The 22,456-nt window shown below is 29.8% G+C and overlaps 4 protein-coding genes across 6 annotated transcripts in view; 1 reads left to right on the top strand and 3 right to left on the bottom strand.

Annotated features, from left to right (window-relative positions):
* Positions 1-6,999, bottom strand: part of Sf2 (splicing factor 2) — an 8,664-nt gene extending 1,665 nt beyond the window's left edge. For 2 of the 3 annotated variants that reach the window (XR_011447197.1, XR_011447196.1), the window contains exons 1-3: positions 6,482-6,999; positions 5,437-5,821; positions 789-5,199 (exon numbers count right to left, since the gene is read on the bottom strand). Coding sequence is in view for 1 of the 3 variants with exons in the window: in XM_070299179.1 (XP_070155280.1) it covers positions 5,008-5,199; positions 5,437-5,821; positions 6,482-6,651 (747 nt within the window). In the remaining 2 variants the exon portion in view is untranslated. Of the gene's footprint in view, positions 1-7; positions 5,200-5,436; positions 5,822-6,481 lie in introns of those variants that run through there. The other variant, XM_070299179.1, reaches the window with a different exon arrangement.
* A 237-nt stretch (positions 7,000-7,236) lies between these two features.
* Positions 7,237-8,269, bottom strand: Lamtor5 (Late endosomal/lysosomal adaptor, MAPK and MTOR activator 5). The gene is made up of 4 exons (XM_070298920.1): positions 8,057-8,269; positions 7,828-7,889; positions 7,611-7,725; positions 7,237-7,531 (listed from the first exon to the last, which is right to left on the bottom strand). Exons 1-4 carry the CDS (start codon positions 8,089-8,091, stop codon positions 7,468-7,470), a joined length of 276 nt encoding a protein of 91 aa, XP_070155021.1. The 5' UTR covers positions 8,092-8,269; the 3' UTR covers positions 7,237-7,467.
* Positions 8,270-8,779: 510 nt separating this feature from the next.
* On the top strand, positions 8,780-19,773 carry LOC138934839 (cytoplasmic aconitate hydratase). The gene is made up of 15 exons (XM_070298941.1): positions 8,780-8,801; positions 9,530-9,622; positions 9,707-9,873; positions 9,949-10,094; positions 10,338-10,731; positions 10,989-11,160; positions 11,305-11,522; positions 16,544-16,703; positions 17,083-17,303; positions 17,611-17,767; positions 17,899-18,134; positions 18,338-18,474; positions 18,554-18,701; positions 18,920-19,086; positions 19,233-19,773. The coding sequence occupies exons 1-15, from the start codon at positions 8,795-8,797 to the stop codon at positions 19,483-19,485; spliced, it is 2,676 nt and encodes an 891-aa protein (XP_070155042.1). The 5' UTR covers positions 8,780-8,794; the 3' UTR covers positions 19,486-19,773.
* Positions 19,774-19,970: 197 nt separating this feature from the next.
* Positions 19,971-22,428, bottom strand: LOC138934845 (F-box/WD repeat-containing protein 4). Its single transcript, XM_070298967.1, has 7 exons — positions 22,006-22,428; positions 21,376-21,681; positions 21,150-21,300; positions 20,891-21,078; positions 20,649-20,777; positions 20,407-20,554; positions 19,971-20,322 (listed from the first exon to the last, which is right to left on the bottom strand). Exons 1-7 carry the CDS (start codon positions 22,254-22,256, stop codon positions 20,164-20,166), a joined length of 1,332 nt encoding a protein of 443 aa, XP_070155068.1. The 5' UTR covers positions 22,257-22,428; the 3' UTR covers positions 19,971-20,163.
* Between the last annotated feature and the right edge of the window lie 28 nt (positions 22,429-22,456).

Below are 22,456 nucleotides of genomic sequence, written 5' to 3' on the forward strand. Positions count from 1 at the left end.
CTATAAAACAATGCTATGTGTTTATATTGACGTATTTATTTCATAATTATTCCATTTACCAATCTAGTAATTTACAAAATCTGATTTTGTGTTAAGAAATGGATTGCAAAAAAAGCGATACGTTAGGACAGTTCTATTCAATGAAGGTGTGAAGCGATCGGTTATTTAGTGCCTTTTTGGAAAAAAATATATTCTATATAACGTAGTATACTTAGGTAAGTGATATTGTACTGAATAATAAATAAAATCGGCAAATGATAAATTTATATGTACTATATGTATAAGAATAACGATAACAAATAGAAATTATTATCAATGTCAGCAATTAGGGTATTTGTGGATAAATACACACTATGCGAGAACGTTATAAATTCGATACTATATTTATGTTTCCTTATTATATATTAATTATATCTCACATATTCGTATAACAATTAAATATAGAAAAACAGTATAACATAAAGAAAATAAGAAAATAAATATGTTAATTCAACAAAAAACACAAAACTGTTATCAACTAATTGCTATTGTTGCTATTGTTACAAAATTTGTCTTGCATTACACACGACGAATTTCATAACAATGTGCATGAAGCTAAACACAGAAAAGATCGATTATTAAATGCAAACATATTTTAAGACTTTTTCAAGGCACAGGCATGTTACTAAATTGCATTTGCCTTGCCGATGACAAAAATGAAAATACGAATATAAGAATATTTTCGAAGAGAGCATGCACAGAGAAATAAAGATCGATATATATCTCAGGTATAAACTATTTACAAATACCTTAGGGCAAGCCACATCATATCCACATGATTCATCTTTCCGTGAAAAATGACACATCCAATCTATTTTGTTTCGCCACTAAACACGAGTCCAAATTCCGTATCCGACCTAGGAGAGAAATCCGTGAACCCTATGAAGCGCGAATGATATATCCAAATCCACATCCTTATCCATATTGCGCATATCATGTTCATCTTAATGAATCCGAGTGATCCGCTCGATACGATCCGATGAATACAGTGTAGGCAACTCTTTTATCCTTATCCAAAAATATCTGTCCATGCATACTATAATTTATCCCGTTTCCGAATCCTGTCAGCATCCTAATCCGGACATAATCCGGAATCCTGTCCGTCGTATCATTCGTATCGAGTTCCTCTAAAACTATGGAACCAGTTCTCGTCAAGATGACAGAGAGTTTGCTTTATACTCAAACGCGTACCATCCTCTTGTTTATGCCAGTTAAATCCTGAAGACTCACACTGTGTGGTTTACAATGTACGCGATAAAAAGAAGTACACTCGACGGACACGATTGGTCGGAAAAACGGCCGTAGTTATCGCGAAACGTCTTTTTTTTTTGACAATTAGACTTTAAATTGCCGATATTATCAAATATACGATATTAAGCGTGCAGTAGTCTTTTCAAAGAATCACTTCCACCTTTGAAATTAACACTAAATGCGAATTATTTTACATGCATATATAATAATTCAACAAAAAAAAATCATTAACAAAAAATCGAGTATTGAAGTCATTTGTTGCATCAATAAGAGGATAAACATGGAAAATCCATCCTCAATGTGAGTGATCCCAAAAATTAATCTTCTCTCACTAAAGTTCAAGAAATTTTGAAACTATAAACAAAATCTTTCCAACAGAATCCAGTTGCAGTTGACAATCCATTACTAGTTTGACTTCAGATTATAAATAAATTAATAAACGCGGCATATTTATTTATTTATTAATTAATATTACGCAGAAATAATACGCGCTCGAAGCACTTTATCCGGATAAGCACATAATATAATAAGGAAGTTTCACTCTCGTTATATTTCTCGTTTAAAACAGCGACACACAAAAATGCCGAGCTTCAAACTGGGATTCTACTAGTTTCAAAAAGAAATATTAATGATTTATCGCCTCCTCGTAATGGACTTGCCAACGTTTCCTGATCCGGCAATCGAGAATCCTTGAACAAATCATTTTTCATTTCACTCTCCAAAATTCTCTCCTGATCCTCAATTTCCTCTTGAAAGTATCCCGTTTCGCTATTCTCATTTTCATCTATGTCTTTTAATCCTTTTATAATTTATGCTCTCCAAAACGCAATCCATCTTATCCCAACGTCAAGCGAATGTGTATTATATCCATCCAAGAAGTAAGATCGTGTTGATTTCAGTTTTTCATTCATTGTGTTACAATCCAATCCAATATACAAAAGAAGAAAAAATACATTAGTTTCTTATATATGATGTAAATTATAATGTTACATATACAATTTATCAATGCAAATATAATCCTTGTGATGTGAATAAAGAGATATATAATATATATAGTATATATGTATACATCGTATATATAAAATATAGACAGATTTCTTATGACAAAAGATTTTAAACATTGTATTATCAAGAAATAAATATATATTCATGTAATTATAAAAAACTTAAAAAATGATGTATATAATAAAGTGAGATCACACAGGATTAATTTGCAAAAATAGGGTAAATACACGATATCAAATGTTTTCCTTTCATAAATGTGCAACTTTACAATATAATAAAAGTTTTTAAAAATATATTTTTAATTACATAGTTTCGAAATATACGAGAAAGGAAAACACGCAAACAGAGAGATGTGAAAGACAATATATCAATTAATAATTATTTCATCGCACTTCATATATCTGAAACGAAGTTCAAAAAAAATTCTGATATAGAATATTCACAGAATAAAAAAAACAGGCTAATTAAGAATCAAACATAATAATCAAAGGCGCAAAATATTTCTTTTTCTTCAAATATGATTTGAGAAAAATATTTTGAAAATTATGAGAAAAATAATTATTTTACGTTTTGATTATCGCGCTTGACTTTCAATTAACCCGTTTCCTATTCCTATATCATATATCACTTGAAATTTATTTTAATTTGAATATATTACTAATGTGTCCAGATTATACTCATAATATATTATATCGTATGTTTTCACACTGACAAATGTTAAAGAATTCTAGATGGGTTAGATTCTTTTGTAAGAAGTAATTTGAAGTAATATTCAACGCAAAATCAGAAAATAATTTATAAAACATCGTTAATCAAAGATCATTCAAGTCTATCGTCAAGAACGTGTTATTTGTAAAGCGAATTAGATTGTGTATGAGATGGTGATATCATAGCGAAGAGACTTTTACGCCAATATAATTGTGTACATATAATGTATAACAATAAATTCTGTGTGTTACATGCTCATGTATTTTGTTATAGAGTATGTATGCACAATATATTGTCATCACTACGCATATTCGATCCGGAATTATTTTGATTCAAATGATAAATTAATTGTGTAAACAATCTTGAGGTATTTATCTGTACACATAGAAATTATTTACTAGAGTTAATAATCTAAGTGAGATAAAAATATTTTATATGGCAAATATATGCTATTTTTTAAATTTATATACTTTTGTTATTGCCAGAGGCGTATTTAGAAGAGATGTATATTGCATATCTTCTTGAGATCACAAATTTGTCGACAGATTTAAGAGCTGAGTTTTCACAATATAAAAAAAGCTCTTCAAATCCTTCAAACAACTTGGAACTAAGAAGTAAAATACGCAACTTTTGTAATCGCGTATTAGTAAGTTATTTAATTACATATATAGTACTATAATAATACAATAGGGCAATATTAGATATATATCTATTAGTTTACTAATATACAGTAGTATAAAAACACAAATAGTACTGTTTTTAGTATAATTACCATTATTATAATGTTAGTAATTTGCAAACTTATGACGAGAGAAAGGCATCTCCTTAGCTGAGATAAATATATTTTAATTTAATCCTGTTTTATATATGTAAATATGTTTATATGTGTAAAGAGTTTAACTGCAACATACTTTACTATACACGCTTATTGTTGTATGATAAAATTTGATGTTCGCCTGACAATGTTAGGCAAAATTTTCCTAATTAATCTATATGAAGATAACTTTGATTATAAAAGGACATAGGAAGAGAGAGAGAGAGAGAAAGTAAAGAAAAAGTATCATATCATATGTAGTAATTACAAAAAATTATATATAAGATAATTTTTGTTAGGCAAGTTTTAAAATATGTTTCACTATGCGAGATTTCGAGTCTTTGTATCCGAATAGAAAGACTCAAATATATCAGGATATTTTACAGGATGCATTGATTTCAATGCAATCAATCATAGCCACCATTTTATATCATGTATCTTAGCGAAAAGTGAGAGAATCAGAGTATGTTATTGTCAATTAAAAATATTCGCAATAGATGTCAATGACATTAGTACTACTTATATTATAGCTAAGCCAAAATACATAATAGGTATGTTACAGTTTTAAATCCAGTATTTTGCCAAAAGTCTCATTAATAATACTTCAAAATTGTTACACATTTCACAAATGGTAGTGATGACAAAACATATTGGCAAATGCGAAGGAATGTATTTTTAAATATAGAGGAATAATTCTAACAGTTTGGATAAAATAAACACACGTGTTCACAAGCATGATATCATTTTTGTGAGGATAATAAAATTCAATAGAATTATTGTATTAGACAATCAGCTTTAAAAATTCAATGTTAGAAAACTTTTATTAAAATAATAAGTAAAAAGTGAAATCATTAAATTAATTTTCTTCTGTGTTAAATAATAAATATATTCACTTTAAAAACAAGAGATGTAAAGAATAATTATGGCATATACATATATATGTATATATGCCACGCCATCTGTATATATACCAATATGTTGTTTTCTAACTATACATCAAATACAATTAATTAAATGAATCATTAATTTAAACAAAGAAATTAATTTGAATATTTTTACAAAATCTATTTGGATTGGAAGAAGAAATTCTCATTGAGTAAAATTTAAATCAGCAATAATGAAACATAGTAAAGAGCAAATGTCAATATAAACCTGTACTTATGTTATCATGTGAAACACATACGTACACACTAGTCGTACGAACGAGATCTGGAACGAGATCTTGATCGCGAGTAATTACGCCGCAACGGCGAGTAAGTAGGAGAGCCACGACGTCGCGGGCTGTAGCTACGAGAACGGGTACGGCCTCTCTCTCTATCTTCGCTGCGTCCCCTATCGCCACCGTTATGATCTTCCTTCACACGAATGTAAGCCACTTCGCCCTAAATCACATTAAATCAAACGGTCAAAGAATATTAAAAACAAAGTACGATAATAAATTACAAGCACATAAAAGTAAACAGGAAAGCATTAAAAAAATGACATATGTATATATATATATATATGTCTTATTTATATTTATTTTATGTATGAATATTATGTATTATATTGGATATATATTAAAATTTCAATGTGAAAGCAGCGATAAATATAAAATTAAGGATAACAGCAGATCGTACCTCGTGCGATCTAAATCGCGAATCATCTAACTTCTTCACGGCGTACTTCATGTCATCGTGCCGTAGAAATTCAACGACACCAGTACCGTCTTTATAAACGTCCGCGAAGCATACATCACCAGCCTCGCGCATGTGATCCTTGAGATCCTGCCAGCTTCCAGTCGGTGGCAGGCCGCTTACTAGCACTCTGTATTGTGATCGTCGCGCTGGAGGACCTCGACCGCGGGAATTGCTCATCTCACCGCGGCCACCTCTACCGCTATCCCCAGCTCCGCGTCCACCACGAAAATTATTGCTGGGGCCGCCACCGCGCGGAAACTCGACTCTTAATCTATAACCGTCATAGTCGTAACCGTCCCTCGCGTGTACTGCGTCTTCCGCATCTCTGAAAGACATACATATGCTTAGATACAACTTTCTTCTTCTATAATATAAAACTACTTTTTATATAACTCTTAAAAATAGAATATATATCTGTAAATCTTTACACAATATTGAAAAATATGATTATTATATATATATATACACATACACACAAATGCAAGAGAAATCATATTTGTTCAAAATATCAATCAAAATTATATTGCATTAAATCTTAGAATTGTATTTTACGCATAGGAAGTAAAGACAAGAAAATATTTTATATATGCTCGAAGACTTTTCTTTAACAGATGTCTTTTAATAAATGGAAGAAAGTGTCTGGTATTTTTTTATGCAAAAAATCTTGTGATATCTCTACAAATAATTCTATTATTAGGTTTACAAAAAATAATAATCGCTTATTATTTGCTTGTCATATATATATATATTGTTCTATAAACCAGAAGTGAATTTTTATATTTTCTTCTCTGCAATAAAATACAATCATTTCAAATTCAATGTCATATATATAAAACGAAGAATCAAATAACAATAAATACTATAATAAAAAATTTTATATATATATTCATGCATGTAATCTATATGTATATATGTAAATATATATTTGTGTGTGTGTGTATATATGTCGAATTTTTGGCACGTATAATTTTCGCTGAAAGCTTACCTTGGATCGTCAAATTCAACGAAAGCGAAGGGCGGCCCTCGGCGATTTTTCAAGTCAACGAAAGTAACTTTACCAAACTTGTAGAAAAGATCTTGGATGTCTTTTGTACGGATGTCGGGTGGCAAATTTCCCACGTATATTCTACATTCGTTTCTACCGCCGTGAGACATAATATCTACTTTCTCGCCGTACTAAGGGAGTACGGTGTTAACGGATAAACGCCAAAAAGAAATTCCTACGAAGTAACGTAATCCCGGAGCGGAGTAAAATTTCGTCCTATTCTTTCCTACGCGTTTAGAGAAACAAACAAGATGGAGACACCGAGTAGTAGCGTGATCAACGCAAATCAACGTTAGATCCGTGAGATTCCCGAGGACCTTTAAGGCACTGATATTAATCGAAATTCAAATACGATGCGTTCGATTCAGAAATGCCAAACCAGAAAGTGAAGAAATTTCTAAATTTACACAATACAAGATAGGGATTCTTATGCAGATATCACAATCCGAAAATACAATGTCCGGTTTCCGGTATTCAATAGCAGAGACCCCGCGCGGTGACAACATAAACTCGTTTCAGAATTACCAACATTGAGAAATAAATTCTGTCTCCATGTGTAGCGGTGTATTACGTATACACATACACGACTATAGATATGATATATCTAACATAGGCACATTACAGAGAGAAAAGATAGAAAAGGCTCGACGATCCTTATTCTTCTCATAAAATCTATGGTTTATTTATTATTATTATTGATATTAATAATTATTTATTATTACTTATTATTTATTTATTTCTTATTTCATCTATATAATTTTTCTATCCTGCCGATGGCAAGATAGAAAAATCATCTGCACGAAGCATATTATTTTAATAATTAAAATTGTAATTTAATCTAAATTTTAGTTTAAACAGAATATTTCTAAACGCATCTTATTTCAAATATAAATGTGTTTCGGGCATGTATGTAACAAGTAATTATTTCAAGTCGATATATCTTTATATACAGCACCAACTACAGGATCCATACGATGTATAATACATTGTCTGAAATTTGTTTGCGATTGATATAATAATATTCAACAAATTTTTAATCTTGATTTATCAATGTGATAAGTCAGCTTACCTGCTATCGTTTTGAAGCGATATGATCGGTGCCTTAGATTTAGGCTCTAATTTTGCAACTAAACCCGATATAGCTGCTATCAACCCTGCGCTGTCACTTGACGCATCACCTTTAACTACGAAAGTTTTTTTTTTATAATCTTAAATTCTAATAAACTTTGTTTATAATTTTCTAGAGTTTCTTTGATATTACATTTATAATTCCAATAACTCATTACCTCCTAAGCAAAGACCAGAATGATCTACTAAAATACAGCCAATGACGCCTTCCTTAGTATACCTGAAGAATTAATATATATAGTTATATTTTCATGTTATATAGTATTCATTGTAATATATAATATTTATTAAATAATAAAAAAAAATAAAACAATTTACAAAATTCATATTATTAAGATTTTTTTTCTTTGTCAATTTAATACATATACACTATAATATACAACTTACATGTCATCCAATGTTTTAACCAAATTTCGTTCCATCCTTAATATTTTATTTCACGCTCATGAAGAAAAGGAACTATTTCTGTTAAAAATTAACACGTTTCGTTGAAGAACAATCGTCTTATCGTATATGATCGCATAAATTTCTTGAAGTCACTCGTTATTTATGTTTACGTGTTTTTAGCCAACCTTCGATGACAGTTTGTGATACGGTCTATGTATCTCAAATTGAAATACACAAATACACACACCATACAGAGTATATGTATATATAACATACCACGTGATCGGTCTCAGGCGATTTTATATACCGAGCGTCTTTAATAAAAGCTATTATGTATGATAATTTGAACTTTACCCTTCCATCACATTATAAAATGTATTGTATGTACGAATAAATTATACATGAGTATTGAATTTATTTCAGAGCATTTAAGAGAGAAGCTATATTGCATAACGTGATATACACAAGTCTTATTTCATATTATATCGTATTTTATTTCGTATTCTTTTGTATTTCTTTCTGACTCGATTAGTTCTTAAAAATAAACTAAATAAATCTGTTTGTTAGGGAAAGTTAGGGAGAAAATAAAAATTTACGCGATAAAGTTTGTCGAAAAGATCATATCGCGAACGATTTCGTTTTTATCATTATGCGACGTGGATATTTGTACGACACTCGGTATAATTCGTTATATACGTATCACACAACGGGGCTGACGTGACTTGTGCAGTGACAATCATGGCTGGTAAGTGAGAAGATGTGAATTTATTTGTTGCTGTCATTTCGTTGAAAAAAACATAAACTATTCAAGAGGATAGGCTTATTATTGCAGTGTCATTATGTTAAATCGATTTTTTTTCCTGAAAAATATTAATTTGCGATTTTTCACTAACGGTATTCAAATTTAATAGAATTAAATTTATGAATGTTATGAATTGATAAAAGTTGCAACATGTATGTAAAAAAATATAATATTCGAATAGCTTATTGAAAGAGTAGAAAATATTTCATGTCATAAAAATGTTATAATTTGCCATTTATATATAAATATTTTATTCGGAAATAAATTTATATGTGGATGCTCTAAGTGATGACAAAAATGTTGCAATATATAAAAACCTAAGTTTCAAAATTTAAAAAATTTTTTTCCCTGTTGGTGTAAGTCTAAAAATGTTTATTACATGTATAATATTGACATTGTATACAAATATTAAATAAATATTAAATAAATATTATAAATAGTATATAAATATTAAATAAATATTAAATACAACCTTAAAATGAAAATAAAATAAAAAAAATATATATAGATTTTTTAAACATAAAATTTTTCTCATTTTATTTTATGTATATTAAATTTAATAATATTTATTTTAATAAAAAAATAATATAATGACATAATTTTGTATATTTTCTTCTATTTAATTTTTTTAATGAAAAGCTGTACAAATAATGATATTTCTGTTATTTTAGATGTCAATCCTTATAACCATCTGCTAAAGTCTATTAAAATTGGACAAAAAGAGTGCCAATATTATGATATTGGCAATTTTGGCACAAAATATGGTAAAATAAATTTCTTATTTATTACTTTATGATGTATTTTATATCTACTGAATAAATTGTATATTTTTAATTTCTGCTATATAGACAGATTGCCATTTTCCATTCGAGTTCTCTTGGAAAGTGCTGTGCGTAATTGTGATGATTTTCAAGTAACAAAAAATGATGTTGAGAAAATTTTGGATTGGGAAAATAATCAAACTCTCCAAGATGGAGTTGAAGTGGCTTTTAAGCCAGCGAGAGTTCTGTTACAAGTAAAAAGCAAAAACTTCTTAGATTTTATTCAGCAGCATATAAGAGATATATTTATTGTATTATATTATAAATAGGACTTTACTGGAGTACCAGCAGTTGTGGATTTTGCTGCGATGAGAGATGCTGTGAAAAGACTTGGCGGTAATCCTGATAAGATTAATCCAATCTGTCCATCGGATCTTGTAATTGATCATTCGATACAGGTCGATTTTACAAGAAGGTACAGTTCATTGCTTTATCAGGCATGTTTTGATGATAACGAGTATATACGATCTTCTATAAAGAGTAAAAAGTTATGATATATGAGTTTAAAGTTTAATTTTTACATAAGCAAGAATATTTTATGTAATACATTTGATAACATTGCAAAAAGGAAAAATAAGAAATAAGGATACAAAACTTTATACCATACATCATCAAATAATTTGATCAAAATAAATCTGAACATTATTGCATATTTCAGCACTGATGCCTTAAAGAAGAATGAGGAACTCGAATTTGAGAGAAATAAGGAACGCTTTATGTTCCTCAAATGGGGTGCAAAGGCATTTGAAAATATGTTAATTGTACCTCCTGGAAGTGGTATCGTGCATCAAGTAAATTTGGAATATTTGGCCAGAGTAGTATTCGATTTCAACAATCTTCTGTATCCTGACAGTGTAGTCGGTACTGATTCTCACACTACTATGGTCAATGGTCTCGGTGTACTTGGATGGGGAGTTGGTGGGATTGAAGCAGAGGCTGTTATGCTTGGTCAAGCAATATCTATGTTAATACCAAAAGTTGTAGGATATAAATTGGAAGGTGCATTGAATCAATATGCTACATCCACTGATCTTGTTCTTACAATTACAAAGGTAAGATTTCTTTTTAATGAATTAAAATTAGTTATATAGAATTTTTTTAGTTTTAATATATTTTTGATATATTTTATTAATATTTACAATATTATATATTTCATTATACATATCACATATTACATGTTGCAACATTATAATTTAACATATTTTTAATGAATAATTTATAATTTAATATTTAATATTAATGATATGATATATACATATATGCCAAAGCAATCAGAATAAACATGTGATATCTTTATATATACTTGCAGAACTTGAGACAAGTTGGAGTGGTTGGGAAGTTTGTTGAATTCTTTGGGCCGGGAGTGGCACAATTAAGTATCGCGGATCGTGCTACTATATCTAATATGTGTCCAGAATATGGTGCAACTGTAGGCTTCTTTGCAGTAGATGAACAAAGCTTGATGTATCTCAAACAAACAGGTAAGTTTTTATATTCATGAAAAATTACATTTGATATAAATATATTTCACACAAAACGATTATTATTCCTATAGAATATTTTCCACATTATAAATCTACATGTATTAACACACATTAAATCTATATGTATTTTTTTTACAACAGGTCGATCCGAAGAACATATTAATAGGATTGAGAAATATCTTAGAAGCGTACGCATGCTGAGGAATTATACTGACACAAGTCAAGATCCAATTTTTTCCGAAGTGGTCACTTTGGATTTGAGCACTGTAGTTTCAAGCGTCAGTGGACCTAAAAGACCGCACGATAGAGTTTCAGTATCCGACATGCAAATGGACTTCAGAAATTGCCTTGTAAACAAGGTCAGTGTTCTTAAATACAAGTATTTCTGCATGAAAATGTATATATACGGTGGGCTTAAGCGTTCCGGCCAGATTTTGCGATTTCATAAGAAATTTAATTCTGAACAAAAAGTTTCCTATAAACATGGATCGAAAAATGATTGTAGTGTGTTCCATAGGTTTTAAGATAACCAGTTTCAAATGTACAAAAAAATGTTTTTTCGGCTATCGACGGTAGAGCTTTTTAAAAATACTCTTCATTTATGCTGTCATGGCTTTAATTATACAAGCCAAAACTTTTTATTTTTTGTTTTTATTGATTTTTCCTATAAAATTTATTAAGTTTTATTTTCTTTTTCTTTCATTTTCTTTTTATCTTTGTTCTTTGTTTTATCCTCCTATGGTTTAAACAATGCAGAAAAGTAAAATTTTTTAATGGAATAAAAGCAAGATGAACATTAAAAAAGGTCATAACAGCATAAATGAAGAGTATTTTTAAAAAGCTCTACTGTCGATAGACGAAAAAACATTTTTTTATACATTTGAAACTGGTTCTCTTAAAACCTGGAACATACTACAATCAATTTGATCTCATCTGAAAGACAAAAAAAAAACAAATTTAATTCTTACAACTTTTGTGTGAGGTTTTGTTAAAAAACGCATATATTCCCCGATATTTGTAAAAATGTATAAAATAACCGTGATTTCTCTCAGAGATTTTTAGACTCTAACTTTTTAAGGAAGCATTTTTCAACCCATGTTTATGGGAAACTTTTTGTTCAGAATTAAATTTCCTATAAAATCTCAACATCTGGCCGGAACGTTTAGGCCCACCCTGTATATTACACTATCAAACAAATTTATTTTTATCTCACACATGTATTCATATTTTTTCTTAATAAATTATATATAATACATACACAATTGTATTACAAACTATCAACGATGTAAAATCACATTGTCAATAACGCTCCAGGAAAGATGATTAGTTAGTACATGCAAGGAACGAATATTACCCAGTGACAATAAATTTAAGTCAAACTGGATTATATCCATCTCGCGCGTTGTACCTCTATTCTGTCGATTATAATATGAACGCTATTCTTTAGTTTTTCTCATTAGAAAGAAAAAATTCGTAATAAAGAAGAGAATGCTTGACAGAGAATGATGAAACATTTACTGTGATATGATTATCTTATTTTAACATATCACAATAAAAGTTCCTTTAGACTCTGTCATCTAAAAATGAAAAGCAATTAATTATTCGCAAGACAATCTGTGAAACTAATACGAATTCAGTGTAATCGAACGAGTTCGCTTTCACATGCTCATTTTGAGAGAATATTAACAATTTTTAAATATTAGCTTAATAAACACTGATATGTTAATAACGATAAAATAAACTCGCGATAAAAAGATTTATACTACATCATATACATTAGCAATATTAATATTAAATTATTGCCAGAAGCACGTCGTTACTCACGTAATCGTCGATAATATCCATGTTCCATCTCGAACATTTAAGCTTTGTTGATCTAGCTTTATGGTTTTTTGATTATTCAGCATATAGTTAGATCACCAAAGATAATTGAACAAGATGTGAGGTATCTTCTAAACGACGATTCTTCAGACAAGACGATATCTCTTGCCATTAAAGACGAGTATACGATCTAGTCACAAATTCTTATTATGTGTATACTAGACCTATATTCGTCCCCATGTCAAGAATTTTGAGAAAATTATATGGATGAGATGTTCCAACATTAAGGAAGTATAGGGATCCAATATTGGATGCAATCATCACCCGGTGAAGTTCTTTGTCGCATCTTTACCGAGTATGATCACATCCAACAATATAATCACCTTTATTGATCCATAGAGAAGAATTTCTTCAACTTTTTTCTCAATCCAGAGTTAACTGGTATAGCATTTTATACATATGCATAATAAAATTTTAAATAGATAGCACAAAATAATATTACCATTAAGCTCTCATTTATATAGACTATGAAGAAACTACTGATTTGAAATTTATATATATATATATATATATATATATATATATATATATATAAATAAGAGACCTTGTGTTTAGAGGCGTAAAACAAAATCCCGATAAATTATAATATTTTTTTGACAAAACTACTTCAAATCGATAAAAGATATAAACTTACTTCGAATTTAGGTACTATTGCTCGCTATGAATTGGTAGTGGACGATTCATCTGTTCAACTGATGACCTCTCTGTATTTGTCAGGCCCTTTTATACCGCTAATGTGGGTCCCTACCCCTACCAAAAAGATAGACAGTTTCTGCAGCCCCCACAATGAGTGTTCAAAGCTGATTACTCATCAAATTGCTGAGAAATTGAAAAAAAATAGACAGTTTTAATAAAAGAATTTAAATAAATTCGAAAATTATATATTGTATATGTTAATATTAAATTATATATTATCTCGCGCGCGATTTTTTCGTAATATTATATATTACACATTGGATTATTTTTAAGTTTGCTTTCTAGATAAAGAATTTGTAAAAATACAAGTGCTACCGTAACATATAGTTGTGCAAAATATTTATTAGACAAATTTATTATATTTACCTCGCGATCAGATTGAAAAAGGTAATCTAAGTTAGATTGATGGTCTTGATCCAGTAGGCGAACCATGACGAATGATCGTTCAACGGATGGAAACAATGCGTGTTTATGAGTGTTTAAGAACGTGTCGATCGATTTCTATTCAAAATGTTCAACATTGGCGTCACGTTACCTGGCCTATGACAGCCAGGACACTTGTCGAAGAAACTCATCCATATAAATCATAAAGCTGATGCTTTCCCTATGTGAAATTTAATTCTTCTTCGCAGTTAGACTTAGCTATCGAGAATGATCGGGGTTGATTAAAAATCGATAAGAGATATATTATATATATTCTTCGCTAATACACGGAAATATGTTAATATACAGTTGTTATAGTATACAGAAATAATGACAGGCTTTTAAATTGATTTTGCTATATCAGAAATATCGAACTTGAATTTAACTCGAAAGAAAAAAATAAACTTTACGAAAATTTATAATTTTCTGTAAATATTGAAAGCATTATTTGTTCCTCCGTTAAATAGACTTTATTTTAATGAAATTTTAAATTGAAAGTTTTTTTATTTAAAGCTATTTAACATCAAACATTAGAAAACTTGTAATAATGGACGACTTTCTTCGACATTAAAGAAATTCTCTGAATTCTTTCAAAGAAATTAACACACACATGAAAACTTGATTTATTTTCTCTGACACATGTTATATATATGTAACACATATGGTAAATATAAAGATATAATAAAATAAAAATTAATTTTAACGTTTCCGAAATCAACATCTCTTTATGTGGGGGGGAGGGGGGGTAACAGTAACTTAAAAATATTTAAAAAATATGGATTATGACTTCGTTTGTGTGTACTTTTATGTTTTCATTTAAAAAAAATGAAAGTTTTATTTCTCTTTATTTTGTAGCTTTAAAATATGATATTTTCATTTCGAATAATTAATAGTAATATACCATTATATATATTTCGTCACACTAGTGACTAATGTTTTCGGTATACATAAAATATACATTATGGTAAAACTGATTAGCTATTATCAGCCGCGTCATCGTTGTTTTCTAAAATCAGCAGCTAGAAATTACAAGGCTTTATTTGTCCAAAATCAACAAAATTATTATATACTAGGCTATGTATTTTATTTGTGAGTTTTAAGAATTTCCTAATATTACGTTTATGAAAGAATAATCGCGTATCAGGATATAATCAGCTTGTGCAAATCAAAATTTTTAATATTTTTTTATACAGATTGCTGGGCTCTTCTTGTACAACACGTTACTCTTTTTTACCCTTTGGAACGTAAGAGAATATGAATGTGACATTTAAAAATTTATGAAGGAAAAAATAATTCGTACACGTACCGTTGATTGATCGATCCGTCCGCTTCGTCGGAGAAGACAAGAGTCTTTAATCGCACTTCGCATAAGTTCTGGAAGGCGGTATATTCAGACTCGCGTTGAAATTGCTGATACAACATCCTACTATGTTCGTTTTGCAAAGCTCACACATTTCATTGCAAACGAGCCATCGTTTGACATGCATGCCGGTATATAGAGGTAGCTCGGATTTCTCATTAAGGCACAATGCCTAAAGCCGATAAAGAAAGAGATACATTTACAAAAACCGATAGAGAATTTGAAAGATAAATTTTTATAAAATTTTGTTAACATTAATAAATGTGATTATATATTTCCAGAAATTTTTAAAAATAAAAATAATATTAAACGAAAAAAAATATATATATATATATCACGAACACATACAATTATCGTTTGATATACATAATTACAAATTAAAACAATATACTTGTTCACATAATTACGCATACTTTTTAAATTCGTTATTTATTAGTATTTATGTTGTTATGTTCCTACTTCAATATATCCTAAGATGCGTTTGTTATCGTTTTAATATTTAATAACATTTTTTTATTTCTTTTTTATATCTAAGAAGATTAAGTTGAATTGCACACGTGTTAAGTGTGCACGCGGTCGTAGACCTCACGATTGCTTAAAGATCGTTGCAAACCCATGCTGCTTCTTCAGCAAATCGTTTACCGGACAATGAATTTTCATATCACGACTTTAAATTCGCTCATTGAACTCCGCCGAATGTAATGAATTTTGATGATTTCACCTTACAAATCATCAATATGGGAATATGGGAATGTTACAGTAATATGCGTTAAATTGAAGCAGATCTCAATATTTTCTTTTTTATCCAGTTAGACATTTCTTTACATCTAAATTTAAACTACATTAGTCGCTAATGAGCTTTTCCATTAGACAAATTGATAAGAAACTAAATACTACCGATAATAAGTAAAAATGGTTTTTTTTCTCTGAAGCTTAACAACTGCATTTAAATACAATGAAACTTTCTTTATTCTTAAGGCTTAAAAATATTTTACGGAGCGACGATTTTTGAAATTGCAGGTGGGTTTCAAGGGCTACGGATTAACCCCGGCCAAGGTGCATACTGTGGGAAAATTTCAATATGAGGGAAAAGATTACGAATTGAAACATGGCTCAGTGGTCATCGCGGCGATTACCAGCTGTACGAATACTAGCAATCCGAGTGTTATGCTTGGAGCAGGTAAGTTATGCTGTGACTTTTATATGTTAACATTTAATAATTTATTACGTTAATGCAAAAGCTTTGTTCTATTTTGTAACTTTTTAATATATTCTTCTGTATTTTTAAAATATCTCTTTATAGAACATTCAGATTAGAATGATAATAAACGAAATATATGTTGCTCTATAAGCGAGAAAGAGAAAGAATATTTAATTCATTATTGTTAAAATAATGTATGAAACGTTATTGTTAAAATAATGTATAAAATAATGTATGAGCTTACGAGTAAGCTCATTAGCAGCAATATTATTTAATCGTGAAAATCATTCTTTCATTATTATATATATAAAATATTTTTTTATTTCAAAATTTACAAAATTTGCTAAATTTTATGCAGGTCTTCTTGCTAAAAAAGCAGTGGAAGCTGGTTTAAGTGTCGAGCCGTACATAAAAACATCATTATCACCTGGCTCCGGAGTCGTGACTTATTATCTTGAAGAAAGCGGAGTGATTCCGTATCTGACAAAGTTGGGATTCGATATCGTGGGTTATGGGTGTATGACTTGTATTGGAAACAGTGGTCCGCTGCCTGACGCTATAGTCGAAACTATCGAAAAGGTAAGATATTCCGAAATAATTTTGTTTAAATTCTAAAAGTATCAAGTTGATAGATAGCTCTTTTCTTTTGTAATGAAAAATAAAATTCCGAAAAATAAAAATAATTTTATAAGTTTTTATTGTCAGATGAAATCAAAGTATTTAAAGAATTGCAATCTCTTAATTTAACAAATATTATTTGATTTGAAAAGACTATGAAATCAATAACATCTTATTGAATTAAATGATTTATTTTACACTTATTAACGTATTAACATTTTTACACTTATAAGCAATGCTTATTGTTAAATTCTTGTTTTGTCTGCAGAATGAACTGGTCTCCTGCGGAGTTCTATCAGGTAATAGAAATTTTGAAGGCAGAGTCCATCCGAACACTCGAGCGAATTATCTAGCATCTCCGCTTTTGGTAATAGCATATGCTATCGCCGGCACTGTGAATTTCGATTTTGAAAAGGAACCATTAGGTAAAATGCTTTTATGGATTATAAAGATATGTAAGAAACTTCGAGGAAAAAGCAAATTACAGAATTTTATATGTTATATATTACATATTTTATAAGTTATATATATAAATTATGCATATGTATTTTTTAAGGTCACAAATCCAATGGCACTCCGATATATTTGCGAGATATATGGCCGACCAGAACGGAAATTCAAGTTGTAGAACAACAATATGTCATTCCGGCTATGTTTAAAGAAGTTTATAGTAAAATCGAACAGGGCAGTAGCAATTGGGCGAATTTGATAGCGCCTAGTGGTAAATTGTATCCATGGGACGTTAATTCAACATACATTAAAAATCCACCTTATTTCGATAATTTGCAGAAGGTTATTAGAATTATTAATTTATTGTATTAATATAGTTAGTATCAGTATAGTATAGTTTAATGTCCAATCTTCGAAAAATTTGAAAGAACTTAAATGTAATCTTTTCAAATCTTTGAGATTAGTTTTCTTCGATATTTATATATTGAAACAAATTGCGATTTTCTATCTCCTATATCATGAAGTAAAAAAATATCATTTTATAGGAGCTACCTCTAATAAAACCGATTACGAGAGCGCGAGTGCTCGTAAATCTTGGAGATTCCGTTACGACCGATCATATTAGTCCGGCGGGTAGTATCGCACGTAATTCGCCAGCGGCGAGATATCTAGCGAATCGTGGGTGAGTTTAACGTTCAATGGATACAATAGACATTCGAAAATGAGCCGAATTTTTGAGAGTATCATATCTTTATTTCTAGCTTGATACCGAAAGATTTCAATTCTTACGGTTCGCGAAGAGGAAACGACGCCGTGATGGCACGGGGCACATTCGCTAACATTCGTCTGCTGAACAAATTCATCGGTAAAGCGGGACCACGAACAATCTACATTCCAACTAACGAAGAGGTACATCTTTCTGTTTAGCTTCAACAATTTATCTCGACTATTTTCGCTGCGTTTTTGAATGTAACAAAACGATGATACATAAGCATTAGACAATTCGAATAAACGAGCTACAATTTATTAGAAAGAAAAAATTATTTTTTGTTTTATATTATTGGAATATATTTAATGTGTACGATTTTTAAAATATATACTGATGGCGAATGATTGATGTTATTTAGATGGACGTATTTGATGCAGCTGAGAGATACGCGAAGGATGGGATAAATCTGATTGCTCTAGTTGGTAAGGAATACGGATCCGGATCTTCCAGGGATTGGGCCGCTAAAGGACCATATCTGCTCGGTATACGAGCAGTCATAGCCGAGTCATATGAAAGAATACACAGGCAAGTGTATTCTTTTTCCTCCGAATTATATTAGATAAAGTTTAAATATATTTTCATCGAACTGTTAATTTTTTTTTTTTTTTTTTTTTTTAAAGAAACAATTTCGTAATAAAAAAATTTACTTAAATGTTTTTATTTATTCATAGATCCAATCTTGTGGGTATGGGCATTGTTCCATTGGAGTATCTTCCTGGAGAAAATGCAGAGTCTTTAGGTTTAACAGGCTATGAGCAATACGACATTGCGATTCCTGAGAATTGTCAACCCGGAGAAAAAATTACTGTAAGCACTGATGATGGCAAGAAATTTGAAGTGATTGCACGATTCGACACAGAAGTTGATTTGACCTACTTCAAACACGGCGGTATTCTCAATTACATGATTAGAACAATGCTTTGATGAGATTTTTAAAAGAGAATATAAATGGCTTTTTTGGAAGATTACTTAATGAGAGATACTTAATGTATTGGTTTTGGGATATTAACAAACGCCTGTTTTTTTTTCTTGTTTCATCTAAAATGATTAAAGTAATTATATTATTTGTATATACTGCGTGGGTAATTAATATATTTATTTTATAACATCCAAAATATTATTAATATACCAATTATTATTAATATTTGCAGAGTCAAATTCACTACGCGAAGTTTGTTACAATCAACTTCGAAAAAATCACTAAACTGTTGTTTGAAAAAAAAAAAAAAAAAAAAAAAAAAAAAAAAAAAATTTTTTTTTAGATATTTTATATAATAGTTATACTTTTACTACATATACATAGGGAAAATTATTCATTCTTCGCTTTTGTATATGTATCACAATATTAATAAATTGTTGTAAAATTGTTGCAGTATAATTGCTTTCTATTTTTTTATTATATATATATTACGAAAATACAAAATGTATCATCACAGAACTTTATATCAGAAATGATATCACTTCTTTTTATTGTATAATTTTTTACGAACTATATAATACACAATTTAATTCCTAGAGAGATAGAGAGAAAGATAATTTCATCTTTTACATTTTCTATATCTCGAATAGCAACCAATATGTAATCAAACAGTTACAAATTAATTAATAAAATTGTTTGTAATTATACCTCTGGCATGATTGGCTTGAGAAACTTAATTTGGCTAAACGTCGGTCCAGAGCACAATACAGATGACTACTATCAAATCGTAGAGAATAAATCGGGCTCTTTAGATGTACTGTGGGCGAATTTACATAATATAACTAGAAATTTTAAAGAAAGAAATTTGTAATGACAATATATAAAATACAAAATGCATATGATTTCAGTTTAAAACGAATAAAAACCTGAACAAAATTACACATCCTTTGATCCCATAGAACAGCCACACAACCAAGCTGTGCTCCTGTAATTATATTGTATTGATAATCGGATGAAATACAATATAATGCTGCATCGTTTGGATCTGCCCATGAGCTAACGCATTTCTCGGTTCTGAAACCGTTATTATTAACGTCCAGAGTTAATTATAATTATGAACATAATAACTAAGCTGAGTAATCTAGTAAAGTCGAAATATATATATTACCTCAAATCCCATTTTCGGACAAATGTATCATAGCCACAGGTGAGTAAAGTTTGCGGATTATCCCATACCATGTCTAATATTCCAGCACCGTGTTTCCATGGATACCGTATTTTATCGAACATCGTATAACTGAAATCTCTCTATTAGCTTGTTGCAAATTGTTCACTATATACCAAAATCATATCCAATCATACATTTTATAACACCATCAATTAATTTGCTATATTAATTTGCAATATTACCGTATAAGTGTTTCAATATTGATTAAATGAAGTGGTGGAATGTAGGTGGTTCCAGATGAACCGACAGCGAATTGTGTCCCTGTAGGATCAATCACAAGTGACTGCACCCTATCTATTTTATCCATGAAATCTATGCTGATCTCATTTTTGTCGAAATTACTTTCTTCAATATCTACATTTTTTTGTATCTAAACAAGAACAAACACATTACATTATAAATTATCATTGCATTATATTGCAAATTATATCTCTACCTCACCTTTATCGTACCATCAACCGAACCTGATATAATATTTTGTGACGTTGCATCTATACCGTTAATATCGCAAGAATGAACATGTCTCAACAGCTTTACAGCACGAGGATAGCCTTTGTGTGATTTATCTAGCCAATACTGTATATCACCGTTGCTAAAAAGTTTTTGCAAAGAATTTTTATTATAGAGAAAAACAAAATTTGAACAATATTTGTAACTGGATATACACCTATGACCACTTATAATAAAATTTCCACAAAGGACAAATTTGCAGATATCTGCTACATATATGTTATTATAAAAGCGATTATTATAGTTCATTTTTATATTGACTTTTTCTTTAAAATGTTTTGAACTGCGTTTAACACCATAAAGGTGATTACCACCACTCCACCAGAGAGTGTCGTTCGTCATTTGCAGCCATGGCATCACTTTCACTTTATTCAATATTAAAGTTTTATCGTCATATCTTCCATATCGCCAATTGTAAGATATGAACCACATATTGCGTGGGGATAATAATATTGGATTGCATCTGGGAAATAAAATAACATGTATTCTCTTTAAGATATCTCTATATAGGATTGTATAAATATATCCTTCCAAATGATAAATATTTATATGCATTTTATAAAGATCCAGTTATCAAATTAAATACATAATAAAAAAAGAGCTTAATATCAATGCATCAAAAAGAGTTATATTAACGCAATGAAAGAGAATATATATTAAACGTTAAATTTGAAAGATAATGAAGAATGTTACGTCCAAGTTAAGCTTGCTTCGTTTAAATTTTAATAGATAAAGTTTCGGCTTAAATGAAGATTTATCAAACCTACGTATAACCTATACAACGCACCTTCTACGAAATCTTTCTGACGTTTGATTCGTGACAAGTAATCCTCTGCTCTTTTTGATCCAGACCGCATCCGAGCGTACGATCTCGTAAAATCGCTTGCACACCTCGCTGAGTCGCACCAGATCGAAAGCATCGCAATAATCAAAGATCATTAGTAACACTTCGTACGGCAAGATATCCAAATACAAAGTATCTGTCATTTTTATATTATACGTTTCCTCCTCTTTGTTTTTTATTACATCTCCGTTCATATTGGGACAAAATGTCCACGGTTTAATTCGGCACTAATGTTTTTTTTCTTTTTTTTTTATATTTCCAATATATTTCAAACCATTTGATATTTGATTATACGTCTAACCACGTCTGACTCAGCGCGTCGTGAACTGTATTCTGTATTCTCGATCTCGATCTTGCGCTATCACGTGGCCCATCATGGTACACGTGATAAAAG

This window comes from Polyergus mexicanus, unplaced genomic scaffold, assembly GCF_030449975.1.
Source record: "Polyergus mexicanus isolate NDT 795.1 unplaced genomic scaffold, iyPolMexi1.0 SCAF_7, whole genome shotgun sequence".
NCBI lineage: Eukaryota > Metazoa > Arthropoda > Insecta > Hymenoptera > Formicidae > Polyergus > Polyergus mexicanus.

Excerpts from the sequence above, each read along its gene's own strand:
- Lamtor5 (XM_070298920.1), bottom strand. The coding sequence starts at position 8,091 with ATGGAACGAAATTTGGTTAAAACATTGGATGACAT. Across the intron at positions 7,890-8,056 it reads GTTAAAACATTGGATGACAT|GTATACTAAGGAAGGCGTCA; the intron begins GTAAGTTGTATA and ends TTAATTCTTCAG. Across the intron at positions 7,726-7,827 it reads TTCTGGTCTTTGCTTAGGAG|TTAAAGGTGATGCGTCAAGT; the intron begins GTAATGAGTTAT and ends AAACTTTCGTAG.
- LOC138934839 (XM_070298941.1), top strand. Across the intron at positions 10,095-10,337 it reads CAGGTCGATTTTACAAGAAG|CACTGATGCCTTAAAGAAGA; the intron begins GTACAGTTCATT and ends TGCATATTTCAG. Across the intron at positions 19,087-19,232 it reads TCATATGAAAGAATACACAG|ATCCAATCTTGTGGGTATGG; the intron begins GCAAGTGTATTC and ends ATTTATTCATAG.
- LOC138934845 (XM_070298967.1), bottom strand. The coding sequence starts at position 22,256 with ATGAACGGAGATGTAATAAAAAACAAAGAGGAGGAAACGTATAATATA. Across the intron at positions 21,682-22,005 it reads TCAGAAAGATTTCGTAGAAG|ATGCAATCCAATATTATTAT; the intron begins GTGCGTTGTATA and ends TTTATTTCCCAG. Across the intron at positions 21,301-21,375 it reads TTTATTATAAGTGGTCATAG|CAACGGTGATATACAGTATT; the intron begins GTGTATATCCAG and ends AAAACTTTTTAG.